The 16,814-nt window shown below is 56.2% G+C and overlaps 5 protein-coding genes across 5 annotated transcripts; all 5 read left to right on the top strand.

Annotated features, from left to right (window-relative positions):
• Nucleotides 1-2,936: 2,936 nt before the first annotated feature.
• Nucleotides 2,937-3,455, top strand: LTHEOB_919 (uncharacterized protein; the record flags this gene model as incomplete). Its single annotated transcript, XM_035518750.1, has 3 exons — nucleotides 2,937-3,099; nucleotides 3,154-3,340; nucleotides 3,401-3,455. The coding sequence occupies 3 exons, from the start codon at nucleotides 2,937-2,939 to the stop codon at nucleotides 3,453-3,455; spliced, it is 405 nt and encodes a 134-aa protein (XP_035369678.1).
• Nucleotides 3,456-4,109: 654 nt separating this feature from the next.
• On the top strand, nucleotides 4,110-5,615 carry LTHEOB_918 (C6 zinc finger domain-containing protein; the record flags this gene model as incomplete). The annotated part of the gene is made up of 2 exons (XM_035518739.1): nucleotides 4,110-4,205; nucleotides 4,413-5,615. 2 exons carry the CDS (start codon nucleotides 4,110-4,112, stop codon nucleotides 5,613-5,615), a joined length of 1,299 nt encoding a protein of 432 aa, XP_035369677.1.
• A 1,939-nt stretch (nucleotides 5,616-7,554) lies between these two features.
• LTHEOB_917 (Stomatin family protein) lies at nucleotides 7,555-8,691 on the top strand (the record flags this gene model as incomplete). The annotated part of the gene is made up of 2 exons (XM_035518728.1): nucleotides 7,555-7,966; nucleotides 8,027-8,691. 2 exons carry the CDS (start codon nucleotides 7,555-7,557, stop codon nucleotides 8,689-8,691), a joined length of 1,077 nt encoding a protein of 358 aa, XP_035369676.1.
• Nucleotides 8,692-11,329: 2,638 nt separating this feature from the next.
• On the top strand, nucleotides 11,330-13,931 carry LTHEOB_916 (Ap-1 complex subunit beta-1 protein; the record flags this gene model as incomplete). Its single annotated transcript, XM_035518717.1, has 8 exons — nucleotides 11,330-11,406; nucleotides 11,461-11,481; nucleotides 11,536-11,667; nucleotides 11,726-12,363; nucleotides 12,411-12,979; nucleotides 13,028-13,144; nucleotides 13,256-13,434; nucleotides 13,487-13,931. The coding sequence occupies 8 exons, from the start codon at nucleotides 11,330-11,332 to the stop codon at nucleotides 13,929-13,931; spliced, it is 2,178 nt and encodes a 725-aa protein (XP_035369675.1).
• Nucleotides 13,932-14,965: 1,034 nt separating this feature from the next.
• LTHEOB_915 (Carnitine acyl carnitine carrier) lies at nucleotides 14,966-16,204 on the top strand (the record flags this gene model as incomplete). Its single annotated transcript, XM_035518706.1, has 3 exons — nucleotides 14,966-15,229; nucleotides 15,433-15,481; nucleotides 15,537-16,204. 3 exons carry the CDS (start codon nucleotides 14,966-14,968, stop codon nucleotides 16,202-16,204), a joined length of 981 nt encoding a protein of 326 aa, XP_035369674.1.
• Nucleotides 16,205-16,814: the final 610 nt, after the last annotated feature.

Below are 16,814 nucleotides of genomic sequence, written 5' to 3'. Positions count from 1 at the left end.
TAGAACAATAATACTTAGACAACGTAGGTTCTCCCTTGGTATTTTGAAGTGTTTTAATCCTTTTCAAGATACTGATCGGTGTAGTATAATAAGTAAATGGTCAAGCCCGGCTAGCTTCCGCTTGATAGCTTAGTGGCCCGTCACTACTAATTCCTTCCCGGAAATCTGCTACCGTAGACCAGCCATTACATTTTCTTGAGTGAGTTCATACCTGCATACTAACGGGGTGGGTTTTTTTGATATTAAATTTCAGGAAATGAAGCTTCCATACAATCAAAAATTTTCTTTGCCTTCCATCCCGTGTCCCAGCCTATCGTCATAGCTGGTCGATGAGACAGACAACTTGCCCAGTCCTGTTTAATAATCATCAAACTCAGCTTAAATGTTAAGAATCGGGATGGATCTATACCCGAATATAAGGCCCTGTGCCGACAATGAACTTCAGCGCGGTGCCATGCCTTTCTCAAAGTTTGACAATATATCATCCAGCTCCATTCATAGATAATGCAGCTTCACGCCGAGACCGGATGTCGTTTGAATGAACACGCTATACTCAAACAGCAAATGACTTTACATTGCAGTTGAATCCTGTCTTACTCGAGCAGCAAATGGCCTCAATGCAAGCGGGGACTCCAGAGGAACTACGTGGAATGGCCACACTGGCCAGCAGTACGTCTCCTTCGGTGACCGAAGTGAAACGACTCAGGCACCGTGTCCTGGCCACCCCACGAATGCCCGCAGACCTCTCCGCGCTCCAACACACCCCGACTTGCACCGCCCATATCTATGTGTAGAACTTGCAGATTCGGCAGTCGGGTGAACCGCAGGCTGTAGTCTCTCACGATTAACTTCACAGAGATAGCTTCTCTTACACGGTGAAGTACTTCTGATTGATGGAGAGGAGCTCCAAACAAGACGGAAATTTCAGGGGAAACAGTTTAAACGCTGATGAGTACGAAAGCACCCCAACCGTCGCCCAGCGTCGAAGAAACAACAGCTCCTCCGTTATCTTGGCCTCCTAATTCCCTGTATTGGCCCAGTTTCTGAGCTTTATAATGCGCAGTTTCACCCGAATGATCGCACCAGCAGCACAGTTTGTCGCAACAGACTTCATTGGCTCCAACATGGTCAGGAGACTCACCAGTTTCTATTAGTATGCGTAAAAACAGAATTAACACACGACGCCTCGGTGGACGTAGAAAAATCACGCGATTGATCCTGTGTTTGCGCGGGAGAATACGCTGCCAAGCCACCAGGCTGCCAATTCAGGGGATAGACTTGCCACCGGCCACAAGGCAAGCTCTCGGTTGCAACAGGCCCGACGAGCCCCGTCCATCACTCGCTGGACGAGGCGAGGTAGCAATCAATCCAGACCAACAAGGGAAAAGTAAAGTCTGAACATCAGGCGGTTGGTCCTGAGCTTCTGAAATACGGCGGTAAGAATCGATATTTCTGACCACTCGCTACTCTATCGGGAAAGGTCTGAGCGGCTGGGAGAAGAAGCCATGCCGCCAAGCCGACACTCCAGCCTCGCGAAGTGCTTTTCAGGCACCATATCCCGTTTCCATCACCTCAGTTACCGGGCATTATCGGATTCCTACGGATGACGCTGCTGTAGTGGAAGCAACCCTAGTCTTTTTCCTTTCTGTCTGTTGTCTTATTCCTGGTGGAGCATAGCCAAGTCAGCTGAAAGCAAATTCGTGGCTAGTGTTTACGCCCGCCTTACATTCAGTGGAGATGGTGAGGTAACAATAAGGTGGATCCTGGCCGTGCAATGGTCCACGCATCATGAACCATAATGACGATTCCCTAACGGAACGACAGTCTTGGAAACCCGAACATGTACTGACCTTAGCCCCCATATTACCTTTAGATCCAAGTTTAGTTTAGAATACTGAAAAATGACACGCTTTCTCCATGCCATCATCGTTCAACACTTCCGTCTTGTCACATTGCTCAATATCTTCGAGCTCCAAGACTTGAGTGACCGGATTGTTCGTACCTGGATCCCCATCTCCAACTTTTCGTGTGCCATTGTCTGCGGTTGCAGGGTTTCATCCGTGCTCCACTTTAGCCAAGCGTATGTGTATCCAACCCTGCTGACCCTGCTTAGTGCTTACCTCTTTTCCATAGCACATTGACTGCAATTTGCATGCTGTATGCGGGCGAAGAGTGACTGTTGTGAACATGAACCGAATTCCGGGGAAGAAGAAGATGGTTTAGGAACTGCGTGGCGTGATTGCACGTGCAGATCATCAGCCTCGTGCACTCTCTTGAGGCATGATTGTCGGTATTAGGGCTCAATCGTCTTCCATAAGCTTGAAACCCCACACAATTCGTATAATGCCTGCGCCGCCAGCTGGCACAGGACGTGATCAGCGCTGATCTAGTGGGACGACCCGAAGCCTCATCGCCAATCGACCATGGCCCACGGCCAACGGAACGCCGGCAGCTTACGGCAATCCAGCCTCCAAGCCCATCACAATTGACCTTACAAAGCCTTGGTTCGCATATCCACATTCATCAGGCAACGTTTTCGGGGGTCTCCACCATGGGGATCAGCCATGTATTGCCCAGTCAGGTTCATGTACATGCCGGTTTAGGATCATTTAGACTGAATGAACGTTTCACTGTTGAGCCTAGCCGCTAATCTCCTACTATACTTACGTACATCCCCATCGGACCTTGCACTGTAGGGCTCAGCCATGCCCATTCGGGTCCAAGTATACTTCGATGCGGACCTTTCACCGTAGGGCGACCACGGATTGCCTATTCTGGTTCACGTATACTCGGATTCGGAGGGACAGACTCACGTAAACTTCGATGTGAGAGAGGACTGTGAAATATAAAAGCGAGTCCAGTGCCTGCAAACCAGACCATCAATCACCACCACAGTCAACTCAGCTCAACCAAAGTCAACCAACACTTCAGCCATCATGCAGCCCTCCACGCTCTTCGTCATCCTTTCCGCCATTGCTCCGTTCGCCGCCGCCGCGTGCTGCCGAGCCGACAGCAACGGAATTTGCGGGGACGGCACTACGGGCACCCCGTACTGCGGCTACGGGCCTTGCGACTGGACTGGTTGCAACTGCGAGGGCGGTACGTTGTTGGACGAAACAAAACTACATATCACAACTAACCTTTTTGTTCTAGGTTGCCGCAGCGGTTCGGCCGCTGCCATGGGGAGTGCCGTCGAAGCCGGAGCGAGCGAGGTCCCTTCGGCCACCGATGCCTTCAACGCCGCTGATGTTGACGGCACCGGAAACCTTACCCTGCACCAGTACACTCAGTACGTCGGTGCTGCGGATGATGACAAGGCTTACGTCGAATGGTTCGACAAGTGGGTCCTCCGTTTATTCGTTCCTTTAGATATAAGCATGACACTGATCAACCGGGCTAGGCACGACACGAACGGCGATGGTGTCCTGAGCCTCGAGGAGGCCCTCGCCGAGTAGGGTCTCTGTACTCCAGCCACGCAGCCACGACACTCGCTTACGAATCACGCCGCTCTTTTTCTTGGGTACAATATAGCGATGGATGCCACGGACCTGAGAGTTCGTTGTATGCAGAGGTGTACTGTAGCCGTTAGCTAGAGCCATAGAATGAAGAGTTATGCCTCAGGATCGCGGACCTGCGTCGATGTGTTAGTGCGTGAATACAGAATTTTGAATGAAGACATCCCTGTGTGGATAAAATACAGTAGTTTATAGGCCGCGGCTGGGACCCAAAAATTAGCGTCTTGGCGTGCGCGCTCGCCAATAAACAGACACGGTGTACGAGAGACTGACTGTACGACGGGACGGCTGCATCTGGATATAAAAGCGCCATCTCCGCCTCTTTGCTTTCGTGCTTCCGCACGTCCTGAGAGCCGACTGCGACATCCTCGGAACCTCAATCGGGTGCGTCGGATCGAGACCAAGGGACACGGACACGATGGACGCGTCGGTGGGATTGTTGATCCGCAGCCCTGTCGTTTCCGGCGGATGTTGGGGGTGCGGCGACGCGACACGGGCGCCCCACATGGCGATGCAAGCCATCGCCCCCTTCCTCGCCTCGCCAGGCGACCTTGTGAACGTCTCGCGAGCTGCACGCTCCAGCCTGTCGTCGCCATGCCCGATGAATCGCAGTCCAAGCGCCCCGCTACCAGGCGATCGCACAAGAAGACGCGCACCGGCTGCGTGCAGTGCAAGCAGCGCCGCGTGAAAGTATGATCCTCTTCTCGCAACGCCCGCCGAATTCCAGCGCTTCCCTGCAGCCACCCGCCCCCAGCCCTCTTGCCTGCACCGAGATCTACGCACATCGTGAGAGTAACTGACTCAGCCCTACGCCCTTTCTCGCTGCAGCTTTGCTCCCTCGCCGGCCGCAAGAGACCAGCACGCCGTGGCCGCGGGGCTTGCTAACACGCTCGACAGTGCGACGAGAAGAAACCCTCGTGCGGCAACTGCATAAAGCGAGAGCAGTCATGCAGCCTTCAATTCGTCGTCCCCAATCTGCCCTACAGCCGCCCAACAACCCAAAAGTCGACCCTTTCAGATAGCAGCAGCCGCACCCAATCACCCGTCGCCCTCGCCCCAAACATACAGCCAAATCCCGCATCCCCGTCGCCGGCACTCGCATCCCCAGCCCCTACTTCAATTCCACTTACCTTCTCTGTCGAGGACATGGAACTCTTGCATCATTACACCGTCTCCACCAGCCTTACCTTCTCCACCCGCTCCGACGTCCTCGAAGTCTACAGATTAGCCGCCCCCGAAATCGCCTTCTCGGATCCACCCCTGATGCACGGTCTGCTCGCCATTTCCGGTCTGCACCGCGCTCACTGCTGCAGCGACATCGAGAAGCGCCGCCGTTACAGCACCATCTCTGCCGCCCATCAGAACATTGCCCTCTGCGCCTTCCGCGAGCGCCTGACCAACCTGACCCGCGAGACTTGCCCTGGCGTCTTCCTCTTCTCCGCCTGGCTGGCCCTGTATGTTCTCGGTTCCATGCACCGCCTCCAATCCGCCGACCCCAATGCCGCCTCCGTCATCGACTTCGAGGATCCGTCCGAATGGATGCGCCTGATGCGCGGCGTCCCGTCCATCCTGCGCCAGAGCGCCGTGTGGGACTGGATCCGCGAGAGCCCTCTGCGACCCATTCTCGAGCCGGGCTTCGTCACCGAAGAGCCGCTGTCCCCGGACATGGAACGTCGCTTCGCGACGCTGCGCCGCGTGCTGGTCGACGAGCCTCTACCCATATCAACACCAGACGCCCCTCAGATGGACGACGAGGAGCGCAGCGTCTACGCCGAGTGCCTGTCCATGTTGCAGATGTACACGGCCTTCATCCTGCGGCCTTCGACGCCCGAGGGCCCGCTAGACCTGGTCGGCACCACGATGATCTGGCCGAACGTCGTGCCCGATCGCTGGGTCGATTATCTGGGACAGCATCGGCCCGGTGCCCTGGTGATGCTGGCTCAGTTTGCAGTGCTGGTGAACAACTTGCGCGGCTTCTGGTGGGCCAAGGGTTGGGGCCAAGGGCTAATCGTCACCGCGTGGAAACTGCTGCCGCCCGAGTGGAAGAGCTTAGTCGAGGATCCGGCGGAGCGAGTGGGCTGTACGCTGGGTGCGATATAGTTGTGGGATGGGATCGATATTGTGGTTTGGGAGAAAGAGATTATCATTGAACATTTGCAACTTGGTTGCCCCAGCAGCGGATGGGGTGAGACGGTGGCCTGAAGTATCACAGGTTAGGAGTTTCGATCACAAGCTCTGCCAAGGAGGGCCTGATCCGGCTTGAAGGTAGAGTATAAGACAAATTACCTTGTAGACGACCGTAAGGGATTGTCAATTGACGAAGCGGACAGGACGTGTGAGTGCGTGAAAGACGGTACTCTCCTAGGGGGACGCCGTCCATTGGAACAACGACAGTAAACTCATGTTTGAGCGTGCGTTGATATGGCATGGCCATTGGTCAAACTCTTGCGGCATCCATCAATGCCTCAGAGATTGGTCGCACAAACGTCTCTCGGTCTCGCTTCTGCCGGTGAGTTGTTTTCAGGCAGTGCAAGCGGGAAGACATAGCCACCATTTGGGGCAAAATCCCGCAACCCTAGGATATTAAGAGGCAAAGGACGATGCAAAAGCGGGATCGTGCATCAGGTGGCTTACAGAAAAGGCGGGGAAAAAGGGCTCAGGCTTTGGCACGGACAATTTTACGAACATGTCCCAAAGACCAAGCTGCTGCCCGTGGCCGTTGAGATCTCTCTGTGCTCAACTCGTCCACGACAATAAACTCAGTATTCGGATTAGGCACCGACCCAAGGTGCCAACCCCAGAGATGCTTGGGCGACTGCAAGGCTTGGTTGCTGGAGATGGCCCCCAATATCTCGCAAAGGTTGTGATGAGATTATGTGGGTCCAGAGAAGCAGCGAAGGCCTTCTTCAGCCCTGCGAATACACAGCCTCTTCCTTCTAGGTGCCGATCCACCACGGGACTCGCTCAGCGTCGCGGCATCATGCCCAATGAGAATTCGCCAGCTTTACGTCCGAGGTCATGCAATCAAAGGGAGTGAAAGGCACGTGCGGCCAACACAGCGGGACTGCGCCATGTCGCTGTTGTTTTCGCGCCGTGGAGTCCTCGGCTTGGCGCATCCTTCAATGTATATATTTGGAAAGCGGACGGAGACTGGTGCGTCACCGCCCGGGCCTGATCAGTTAGGCCGTCGTGCTGAGGCTGATTCTGCCTTGCGAGGGTGAGCTCGTAAAAGTCGAGCATTATTACCAAGAAGGGGCGCGGCTGTTCGCGATACCGCGGTTGGCTGAGGCACAATAGCCGCCGTCCGTACGGCACAAAGCCGAATGGCGGTGGCGGCTGCACTCTGATGGGACCCGTGACCGCCGAAGGATCATTGCCGTGCACTTCAGGCGACTCCCGCGATGCCGGCTTTACCGACTGCCAGTGGGCGCATTCCACCACCTGATGTCATATGCCCAGCCTGGGCGGAAGAAATGATTTTGTTTTGATCGTTGGCGCATGGTTAACGGCTCCGGGCCGGTCCCTCAGCAACGACGTCGCACAGTTGCTGCCTTGCGACACTGCCCTGCTGCTCAATCCTCCTATGCCTGGAAACGGTGCAAAGGAAGCGGCGCGCGCAGTTGGAAGTCGGAGGTGTGATGTGATGAGGAGTTGGGCCCTGGTGCGTTTTGCACAGCCCCCCGGTCGCACCTGCTCACTACAGCGACAAGCTTTGCATTGGCCGTGGCCCGCTGCAAGCTCACTCCCCGATCGGGTAAGGTCGACCCTCTGGTGAGCTCACCTCCGCATCCTTCGTGCGAGGCGCCCTTGTCTCAGTCTGCGTCTCCGCCATTCAGCCAACTGCGACCGCGCTAGTTATATATCACCTGTCGCTCGCACAATCTGTTGTCTCCTCCTCTCACATTTCACGCCTCCATATCCCGCGACTTGCAACACTGTTTGTCGCACACAACATATCGACCAGGAAGCTTCCCCGCCCGCCTTCTCCACCTTCACCGTCGCAAACGACGCATCAACTTAGCGCACCACCAACGCCGCAATGGACTCCTCCAGTGCTCCGCAGACCAACGGCAAGGCGCCGCTGTCCGACAGCACCGCCAGCTCTGCCAGGCGCATTCGAGATAACTCCGACGAACCAATTGTCAAGGTCCAGCCCCCGCGCCGCGAGGATCTCCAGCCTAGCTATGCCCAGGTCCTGAAGCCAGAAGCCGAAGACTCTGGCCACGGCTGGTACGGTGCCATGATCGATACCTTGGGCTCCTGCATTGGCACCCTCGGTGCCATTCCGTGCTGCCTCTGCTGCCCCAACCCGTACAAGCCCGTTAGCCAGGGCAACGTTGGCCTGGTCACCAAGTTCGGTCGCTTCGCCCGCGCCGTCGACCCCGGTCTCGTCAAAGTCAACCCGCTCAGCGAGAACCTGATTCAGGTCGATGTCAAGATCCAGATCGTCGGTAAGTAGCGAGAACACGCCAAGGCCAGCAGCAATACTCTTTCTAACGTAAACCAAACAGAGGTCCCCAAGCAGGTCTGCATGACCAAGGATAATGTTTCGCTCTATCTCACGTCAGTCATCTACTACCGTATCACATCGCCGCACAAGGCCGCCTTTGGCATCGCCAATATCCGCCAGGCGCTCGTCGAGCGCACTCAGACCACCCTTCGCCACGTCATCGGCGCCCGCGTGCTCCAGGATGTTATCGAACGCCGCGAGGAAATTGCAGCCTCGATCCGCGAGATCATCGAGGACACCTCGACCTCGTGGGGTGTTGAGGTCGAGAGCATGCTCATCAAGGACATTATCTTCAGCCAGGAGCTTCAAGACTCTCTGTCTATGGCCGCCCAGAGCAAGCGTACCGGAGAGGCCAAGGTCATCGCCGCACGCGCCGAAGTCGAATCCGCCAAGCTCATGCGCCAGGCTGCCGACATCCTGTCCAGCGCTCCTGCCATGCAGATCCGCTACCTGGAGGCTATGCAGGCAATGGCCAAGACCGCGAACAGCAAGGTCATCTTCTTGCCTGCCACGAACCAGACCGTCCAGGCGCAGCTTGCCCAGGCCGATGCCGTCGGCGAAGGTCCCAGCAGGTACCGCGAGGAAGGCGTCGCGGATTTCGGCCATGGCACCCACAACACCGGCTTTGACAGGGCCCTCCAGGCCGGCCAGGTCGAGAGCATCTAAATCGCACATTATCGGTAATGCGCGCAACGAATCGTGGTGAATTTGTACGATGAACGAGGAACGAATTGCTACGAGTACCCGGTTTTTATTTTTATTCTTTTGCTCGAATTGCTCTGCAGTGGAGGGTGTGAAAGTTGTCTGAGGAGGGAGCTGGACTTTGACCACGTTTTTTGATACCCCAAAAGGATACCCGCGTCGTCATTCGCTTCGTCCTGCTTAAGGTCTACTGTATGTATTTTCAATAGGAATATAATCGAATTCTTAAAGAAGCTCGCGTGTCTGCTCGTCCATTCAGTCTTGTGCGCTTGCATATTAGTTTCGCCGGCTTTGACAAGTTGTCTTCTGGTGAAAGTTTCGGGGAGGTCAAATTCTTTTGTCATCTGCTGCGGTTCCGTTTAGGCCAGCTAGTTGTAACCTCTCGGTAGTGTCTAGAGCTTCCTGGTTGGCGTATGCCTCTGAAGGACCTCGATGAGTTGCAGCTTGGCTTACCTTTATCGATGGGTCACAACGTCTTAGACACGCGCCATAAGCTGAAGAATGCTTGTTCTCGATCAGCCCTTTTACTGTCAATAAAGTCAACGCTTTGCATGTGAGCAGCGTTGCATAAGCAATGCGCAGATGCTCAAAGCTTGCTGGAGCTAAAATAGCTGTACTTATAAAATCCTTCATCAACAGCATATCTGTACCCCCAATCCCACCCCCAAGCAGCAATTAAATTTATCAACAATACTATCGAAATGAGAACACTAAACGACAGACCCTATACGTGCCAGCTCATCGCACTGACCGTTGACTCCAACGGCCTAAGGCACTGCACTTGCGGTCATTGTGAGTGCAGGCACCTTGACAGTATCGCCGATTACTGCCGGCTACAAGAGTGTTCGAGCACGACATGATGGTGGACCTTGCGGACAGTGCTCGTACTGCACTGAGGAGCTCCAGATTGTGTACAGAGGGGTATTACTGCGAATGCCTAGTGCAAAGAATAGCAGGGTGTTGAAGCAAGGGATAACTAAGACCCACCAGAACAAATGAACTTCATGATATTTGTGGAAGTTGTCTGACTTGAGCAAATGAAGCCATCGTCCGGACATGGAGGTATAATTGTTAATTCGACATTTGCATCCAGATGATAGCTTCAACTACCTACGACATGTCCTCGGGATAACACTTGAAGGCGTGAGTGAGAGAAGATGTAGAATGGTTGATTTATAGACATAAAATGGAATGATACACAGATATCAGCCGACCGATGTTAGCCGTGGAAACGGAGGATCAGAATTGCTATCTTGACCGTGATTAATGAAAATCTCCAAAACCGATGTTTCTCTCCGCAGCTCGAAGCGCAGTCTACTTGACATTGGCAACCTTGCAGGATACAGCTCCCTCTCGCAGCCGATGGCTAGCGTGGATTTTTTTTTTTGCTCATGTCATGGGTAGATGAAGCTATCGTCCGGACGAGAATGTCGAATTAAAAATTCTACATGTACGTCCGGACGATAGCTTCGGCTCCCCACATATGTTCTTTTTATAAGGAAGAGCTGGGGCATATTTACGCTATGTTCTAAAACTCTGCTATTCTTCGCGCTAGCCATCGGCTGCAGCACCCCTCTGTATGGTCTTTTTCGCCCAGGATCATGACGTCAGCAGCTCGGTCGAAGAAGGCCAAGCAAATCAGGACAGGCATTAGAGAAGGGCTCGAGATATTTTCGGTGGAAGCTTGCCGGAGTGACAGAGTCAGAGCGGAGAACACTGGGTACGCTGATGGGAGGTCCGCTCGCAGAGTCTTTGATGTCCCAATGGAAGACGTGGCCGCCACACGAAGTCCCGTGCGCAGCATTCGGCAGCACCTTTCCGATTCGTAGGAGCCAAGTGATGCTCTGGATTCAGAAAACCCAGATCGGAGCTGGGCTGGGCGGTGCGACAATTGGTCGGGATGGTGCGTGATTTGATCAGGCAGAGACTTTGCCGACAGTCATACGCTGAGCAACCAGGCTGAAGACGGCGACGGAAGACATGAACAGAACCAAGTTGTAGAACTTTTTGGTCGTCAGAGGATTCATGCCTAGATCAGGAGGTGAAGCGTACAGCATTGCGGGAATATGCGCTCTCTTCGGCCTCGCTGCGCGCCTCGACAAAGAGGCGGCGGAGGTTGGGTAGATTCGAGGTCTGGGAGGCGAGTCAGCATGGACAGTGCAGCGAGAGCCAGAATGCGACCGAACCATCTCAAGATTGCAGCTTTGCGTGTCGAGGTTGCAGGGGCGCGGTGGCAGAGGCGGATTGCATGGGTGCGGTGGGGAGCGGACTGTGGGCGGCTTGGCATTGGACTTTAAGCTTGGGTGGTTGCGTAGGGCGGTGGACCAGCCCTGAACGCTACTAGAAGCCAGAACACCGCATCCGCCTCGAGCTTCTCCGCGACACCACGCGCTCGCATCCTCACCGCCCACCACCTCTGCAACCCGCGGACGTCGTCGGTCCGCCCTCCTGAGCTCGCCACACTCGCTGCCGATCGCCCGCGCCTCCCTCCGTCTCCAAAGCCGGCCCCCGTTCCTGCGGCGTCAGGCTCCGAAATAATACCAGGAAATTGGTGCATGAGGGGCACGACCACCGTCGTCACCTCTGCAGCTGACCAGTAGAGATGGCGGTCAACAGAATTCGCGGCGCCTTCGCCGTCCCCCGCAAGGGTGAGACTTTTGAGCTGCGTGCCGGCCTTGTGTGAGTGCGATCCACGCGCGTGCTGTGTGTGCTAGGCGCTGACTTTAGAGCTAGATCGCAATATGCCTACGAACGGTTCGCATCCACCGACCATCCTGCCACCCGTCTGCCATGCTGACAAGAGCGCAGCAAGGAAGCAATCCAGAAGACCATCATGTCCATGACCCTGGGCAAGGATGTGTCCGCCTTGTTCCCCGACGTCCTGAAGAACATTGCCACGGCCGACCTCGACCAGAAGAAGCTTGTGTACCTGTACCTCATGTGCGTTGCGTTCCTGCTCTCCCGGCCCTTCCCATCGTCTGACCGCTGCCGCGTGCAGGAACTATGCGAAATCACACCCCGACCTTTGCATTCTCGCCGTCAACACCTTTGTCCAGGATTCCGAGGACCCCAACCCCTTGGTCCGCGCTCTCGCCGTGAGGACAATGGGCTGCATTCGCGTCGACAAGATGGTGGATTACATGGAGGAGCCGCTGAGGAAGACTCTGCGCGACGAATCGCCCTACGTCCGCAAGACGGCCGTCATTTGCGTTGCCAAGCTGTTCGATCTCAACCCCACCATGTGCGTCGAGAACGGCTTCTTGGAAACCCTGCAGGAGCTCATTGGCGACCCCAACCCCATGGTCGTCGCCAATTCCGTCACCGCTCTCGTTGAGATTCACGAGTCCGCCCCCGAAATGAATGTTTTCGAAATCACACCTCAGAGATTAAAGAAGATGTTGATGGCGCTGAACGAGTGTACCGAGTGGGGCCGTGTCACTATACTAACTGCTCTGGCTGACTACAAGGCTTCGGACGTCAAGGAGGCTGAGCATATCTGCGAGAGGGTGTCGCCGCAGTTCCAGCACGTCAACCCCAGCGTCGTCCTTGCCGCCGTCAAGGTCGTCTTCTTGCACATGAAGTTTATCGGTCCGGAGCTTGCCAAGTCCTACCTGAAGAAGATGGCTCCCCCGCTCGGTGAGTAATGTACCCGTCTTGCCGCTGGTCCTGGCTAATTGGCCCAGTGACCCTCGTGTCCTCCGCACCCGAAGTTCAATACGTAGCCCTCCGCAACATCGATCTCCTTCTCCAGAAGCAGCCCGACATTCTCAGCAAAGAGATGCGCGTCTTCTTCTGCAAGTACAACGACCCCCCTTACCTCAAGCTTGAGAAGCTCGAGATCATGGTGCGCATCGCCAACGACAGGAACGTCGACCAATTGCTCCAGGAATTGAAGGAATACGCTACCGAAGTGGACATGGATTTCGCCAGGCGAGCTGTCAAGGCCATTGGCCAGGTTGCCATCAAGATTGAGACCGCCACGGAGAACTGCGTCAATGCCCTCCTCGACCTCATCAACACCAAGGTGAACTACGTCGTGCAAGAAGCAATCGTCGTGGTCAAGGACATCTTCCGGAAATACCCTGGATACGAGGGCATAATACCCACGCTCTGCCAGTGCATTGACGACCTAGATGAACCAATCGCCAGAGGCTCCCTCATCTGGATTGTTGGTGAGTATGCAGAGAAGATCAACAACGCAGGAGAAATCCTCGCAGGCTTCGTCGATGGATTCAGCGAAGAATTCACCCAGGTATGACACCCAACAAGCCATGCATAACCGTTCTAACCTTTTGCGCAGACTCAGCTGCAAATCCTCACAGCCGTCGTCAAGCTTTTCTTGAAGAAGCCTGATCAGTCGCAAGGCCTGGTCCAGAAGGTTCTCCAGTCGGCAACCGCAGAGTGCGACAACCCTGATGTCAGGGACCGCGCATACGTTTACTGGAGGTTGCTGTCGAGCGATCCGCAAATCACAAAGGCAAGTCCTCGCCGATCCCCTCGAGCGGCGGCCGGTGCTAACGGAAACTAGAACGTGGTCCTGTCGGAGAAGCCCCCGATCACCACGACCATCCCTTCGTTACCTCCCGCACTCTTGGATCAGCTCATTCAAGAGCTGTCGACGCTGGCGTCGGTATACCACAAGCTCCCCGAGTCGTTCCTCGGCCAAGGACGATTCGGTGCCGAGGCGATGCAGAAAGCCGCCATCGAGTGCGTTGCCCTTGGTAGCGAATATCAGTGTACGGATGCTAACAGGTCACAGGGAACAACGCCAGCTCGCGCGCGAGAACCCGATCGCCGCGGCGGCGGCAGCGGCAGCGGTGTCGGGCAACTCGGGTCCGCCGCCCAGCAATGTCGAGAACCTGCTCGACATCGACTTCGACGGTGCGGCGCCGGCTTCGATGCAAAGCCAGCCGCCTTCAGGAGCGTCCGGTCTGGAGGGGCTGGCAGGAACACCACAGCGCGTGGCATCGCCAACGTCGGCAGGGCCCGGACCGACCAACAACATGGACGATCTCATGGGCCTGTTTGGCAGCGGCGGAGCGGCGGCGGCACCTGCCAGCGCGGGCACTCCCGGCGCGAATGGAGCGAACGATATCATGAACGGGTTTGCGACCATGGACCTAGGTGGAGGATCGCAGCCGCCGCCACCACAGCAGCAGCAACAACAGCAGAAATCGAGCAACGACCTCTTGGATCTGATCTGATGAGATTACGTCGGAAGTGCCAAGGAGGGGTCAGGCGGAGCGGAAGCCCGGCAGGAAGCCGGGGCCCCACAGTGAACAGGCGGGGCGGGGCGCACGAATGGAGCTCTGGTGACCTGGCTGTGGGGTTGGATCTCGGTAGTGCTACGCGCGTACGGCAACGGACGAAGTCACGGGTTAGATGGAAGCATGCATGTAGCACGAGACACATAGACAAAACGAGAGGCCTGTGAGGCAGGTTTAATGAAGTACGTACATCCAGGCCGTTTTCCCGCCATAGGTTGCTTTCGTCCGAAGAAGGGCCTGCGGCGTGCTGGCCGCGTGGGGTGGGCTGGGCAGAGGGCGGAGAGCGGAGCGCGACCAATGACGTCTACTAGGGGCCGGGACCGGGCTGTCGGCTGAAGGCGGTGCATCGAGCCTCGGCAACTTTCACATGCCCCAACTCTCAGCCACGCGCGGGCGGATGCAGCGAGCGTCCGTCGGCCGGCGCGAGGAGCCGCAACAATTTTTTGGAGTCTGGGAATCGAGGGGCCGAAGCCCATATATTGAATCCGCGGTCCACGCCCCAAAATCTGCTCATACCGAGGTCCTCACCCACACGCCGTCCGAGCTCAAGCTCTACCCACCGCGCCGCTTCACCCATCTTCATCCACCCCGCGGCTCTTCTCCTTTCACCCCTCCTTTTCACTTCGCGCGCCCCTCCCTCTCCTGTCAACACCGCGTCGCAAGCATACTACACGTAGTATTTCGCTTGCACACCCCGCCCACGCTGCTTGTCACGCGCGGCGCCCAGCCTTTGAACACCTAATCCTCCCACGTCGCCTCATTCCGTCTTGCTGAAAGAGGGAAGCCCGGCGCCTTTCGTCCGATTCGACAGCGGACGCCTCCATCACACACGCTCGCAAACAACCGGGCCTCGACCCTCTTCCTCATAAACAGTCAAGCCGCCGCTCAAGCGCACGCGCGGTACCGTCCATAACCACCTCCGCTTACGTCCTTAGCCACGTTCCGGGTCATACCAGACACACCGTAACAAAATGCCGGCGGAGAAGACTGTGAACGCGGCCGCGGCCTCGCTGCCGAGCAAGGAAGAGCTGAAGCACGACGTGGCCGAGGCGACCAAGTCGTCGCTGCAGAGCCTGCGCGCGCTGATAGCGGGAGGCGTGGGCGGCGTGTGCGCAGTCGTCGTGGGCCATCCGTTCGACCTGGTCAAGGTGCGGCTGCAGACGGCCGAGAAGGGCGTGTACAGCGGCGCCATGGACGTCGTGAGGAGGACTGTCGCGAGGGAAGGCTTGGCTAGGGTGAGTTCTCCATTTCCTCCTGTTTGCTCTGTCGTTTTCTGGGGTTGTGGTTCGTGGAATGAGCCGCACCAGCGGTGTGAGGGTCGTGAAGAAGAGGGGTCGCCTGCAAGGCTGATGCCGCTGTCGTGTCGTGCGACGGCGACCTGCAGAAGCTTCTTTTCTCTCCGCGTGAAGAATCTGAGGACTGACACTCGCCCACGCAGGGTCTCTACGCCGGTGTTTCTGCGCCTTTGGTCGGCGTGACGCCCATGTGTAAGTTTCCGCCATTTTCTCCAACCGCATCCAGCCCAGACTAACACCACCACAGTCGCCGTCTCCTTCTGGGGCTACGATGTCGGCAAGCAGCTCGTCTCCTCCGTGTCCACCGTCAACAACAACCAATTCACCATCGCGCAAACCTCGGCCGCCGGTTTCTTCAGCGCCATCCCCATGACGCTCATCACTGCGCCCTTTGAGCGCGTCAAAGTCCTCCTCCAGATCCAGGGCCAGAAGCAGCTGGCGCCTGGCGAGAAGCCCAAGTACAGCGGCGGCGTGGACGTCGTGCGCCAGCTGTACGCCGAGGGCGGTATTCGCAGCGTCTTCCGCGGTTCCGCCATGACGCTGGCGCGCGACGGGCCCGGCTCAGCCGCCTACTTCGCCACGTACGAGATCATCAAGCGCCGGCTTACGCCCAAGAAGGCCGACGGCTCCCCAGGCGAGCTCTCGCTCACCGCCGTCATGGCCGCCGGCGGCGCCGCCGGCGTCGCCATGTGGATCCCCGTCTTCCCCGTCGACACCATCAAGAGCAGGCTCCAGAGCGCCGAGGGTAACCCCACCATCCGCGGCACCATCCGCGAGATCTACGTTCGCGGCGGCGGCGCTAGGGCCTTCTTCCCTGGCTTGGGCCCCGCCCTTGCGAGAGCTGTGCCTGCCAATGCCGCGACCTTCCTGGGCGTCGAGTTGGCCCAGAAAGCCATGAGCAAGTTCTTCGACTAAGAATTCTCCTTGAAGCTGTGTCCGTTTACGTGCTGTGCTGTATGTAGGGAAGAAGAGAGGGAAAGAGACCGAACGGCTCTATTTGATTTTTGCGACGTTTGTCTTAAATGATGTTGAATGGCAAACTAGGGAGGATGATCGCGTCTAGCATTTTTTCCGGAGATGATGGGTGACGGCGTCGTCGTTTCGAGTTTTGAGCGCATCTTCTCGAGTGTGTTTGGGGGTTGGCGGGCTGGCTTTCTCTTGTGCATCATTGGGCTGGCTGTTTGCTCTTTCTCATATTCCCTTTTTCTCCAATTCACCGAGAGCTTTCAGTACAGCGTTTCTTGCACGGCCGTCACGTACAAAGGATTTTTTTTAGAGGCATGCGGTTCACACATTTATGCATCGATGCGAGTCTATTCGTTTTATACATGGTGCAGGATTCTGGACGGCTTTGCATTGCAACCAAGAACACCAAGGATTCCGTCAAGGCTCTGGTGTGAAGTCGTGATACCATTACTACTTTCAGTTTTCGTGATTTTGTGATCATTACTAGTCATTTGGAAGGGATGTTCTTTTTTCAAGAAGGGAAGAGAGAGTTAGAAAAAAGACTAAATACACGAGATTC

The sequence above is a fragment of the Lasiodiplodia theobromae genome (genome assembly GCF_012971845.1).
Source record: "Lasiodiplodia theobromae strain AM2As chromosome Unknown scaffold_2, whole genome shotgun sequence".
In the NCBI taxonomy this organism is placed as follows: domain Eukaryota; kingdom Fungi; phylum Ascomycota; class Dothideomycetes; order Botryosphaeriales; family Botryosphaeriaceae; genus Lasiodiplodia; species Lasiodiplodia theobromae.
This window is presented reverse-complemented; position numbering and strand designations above follow the sequence as displayed.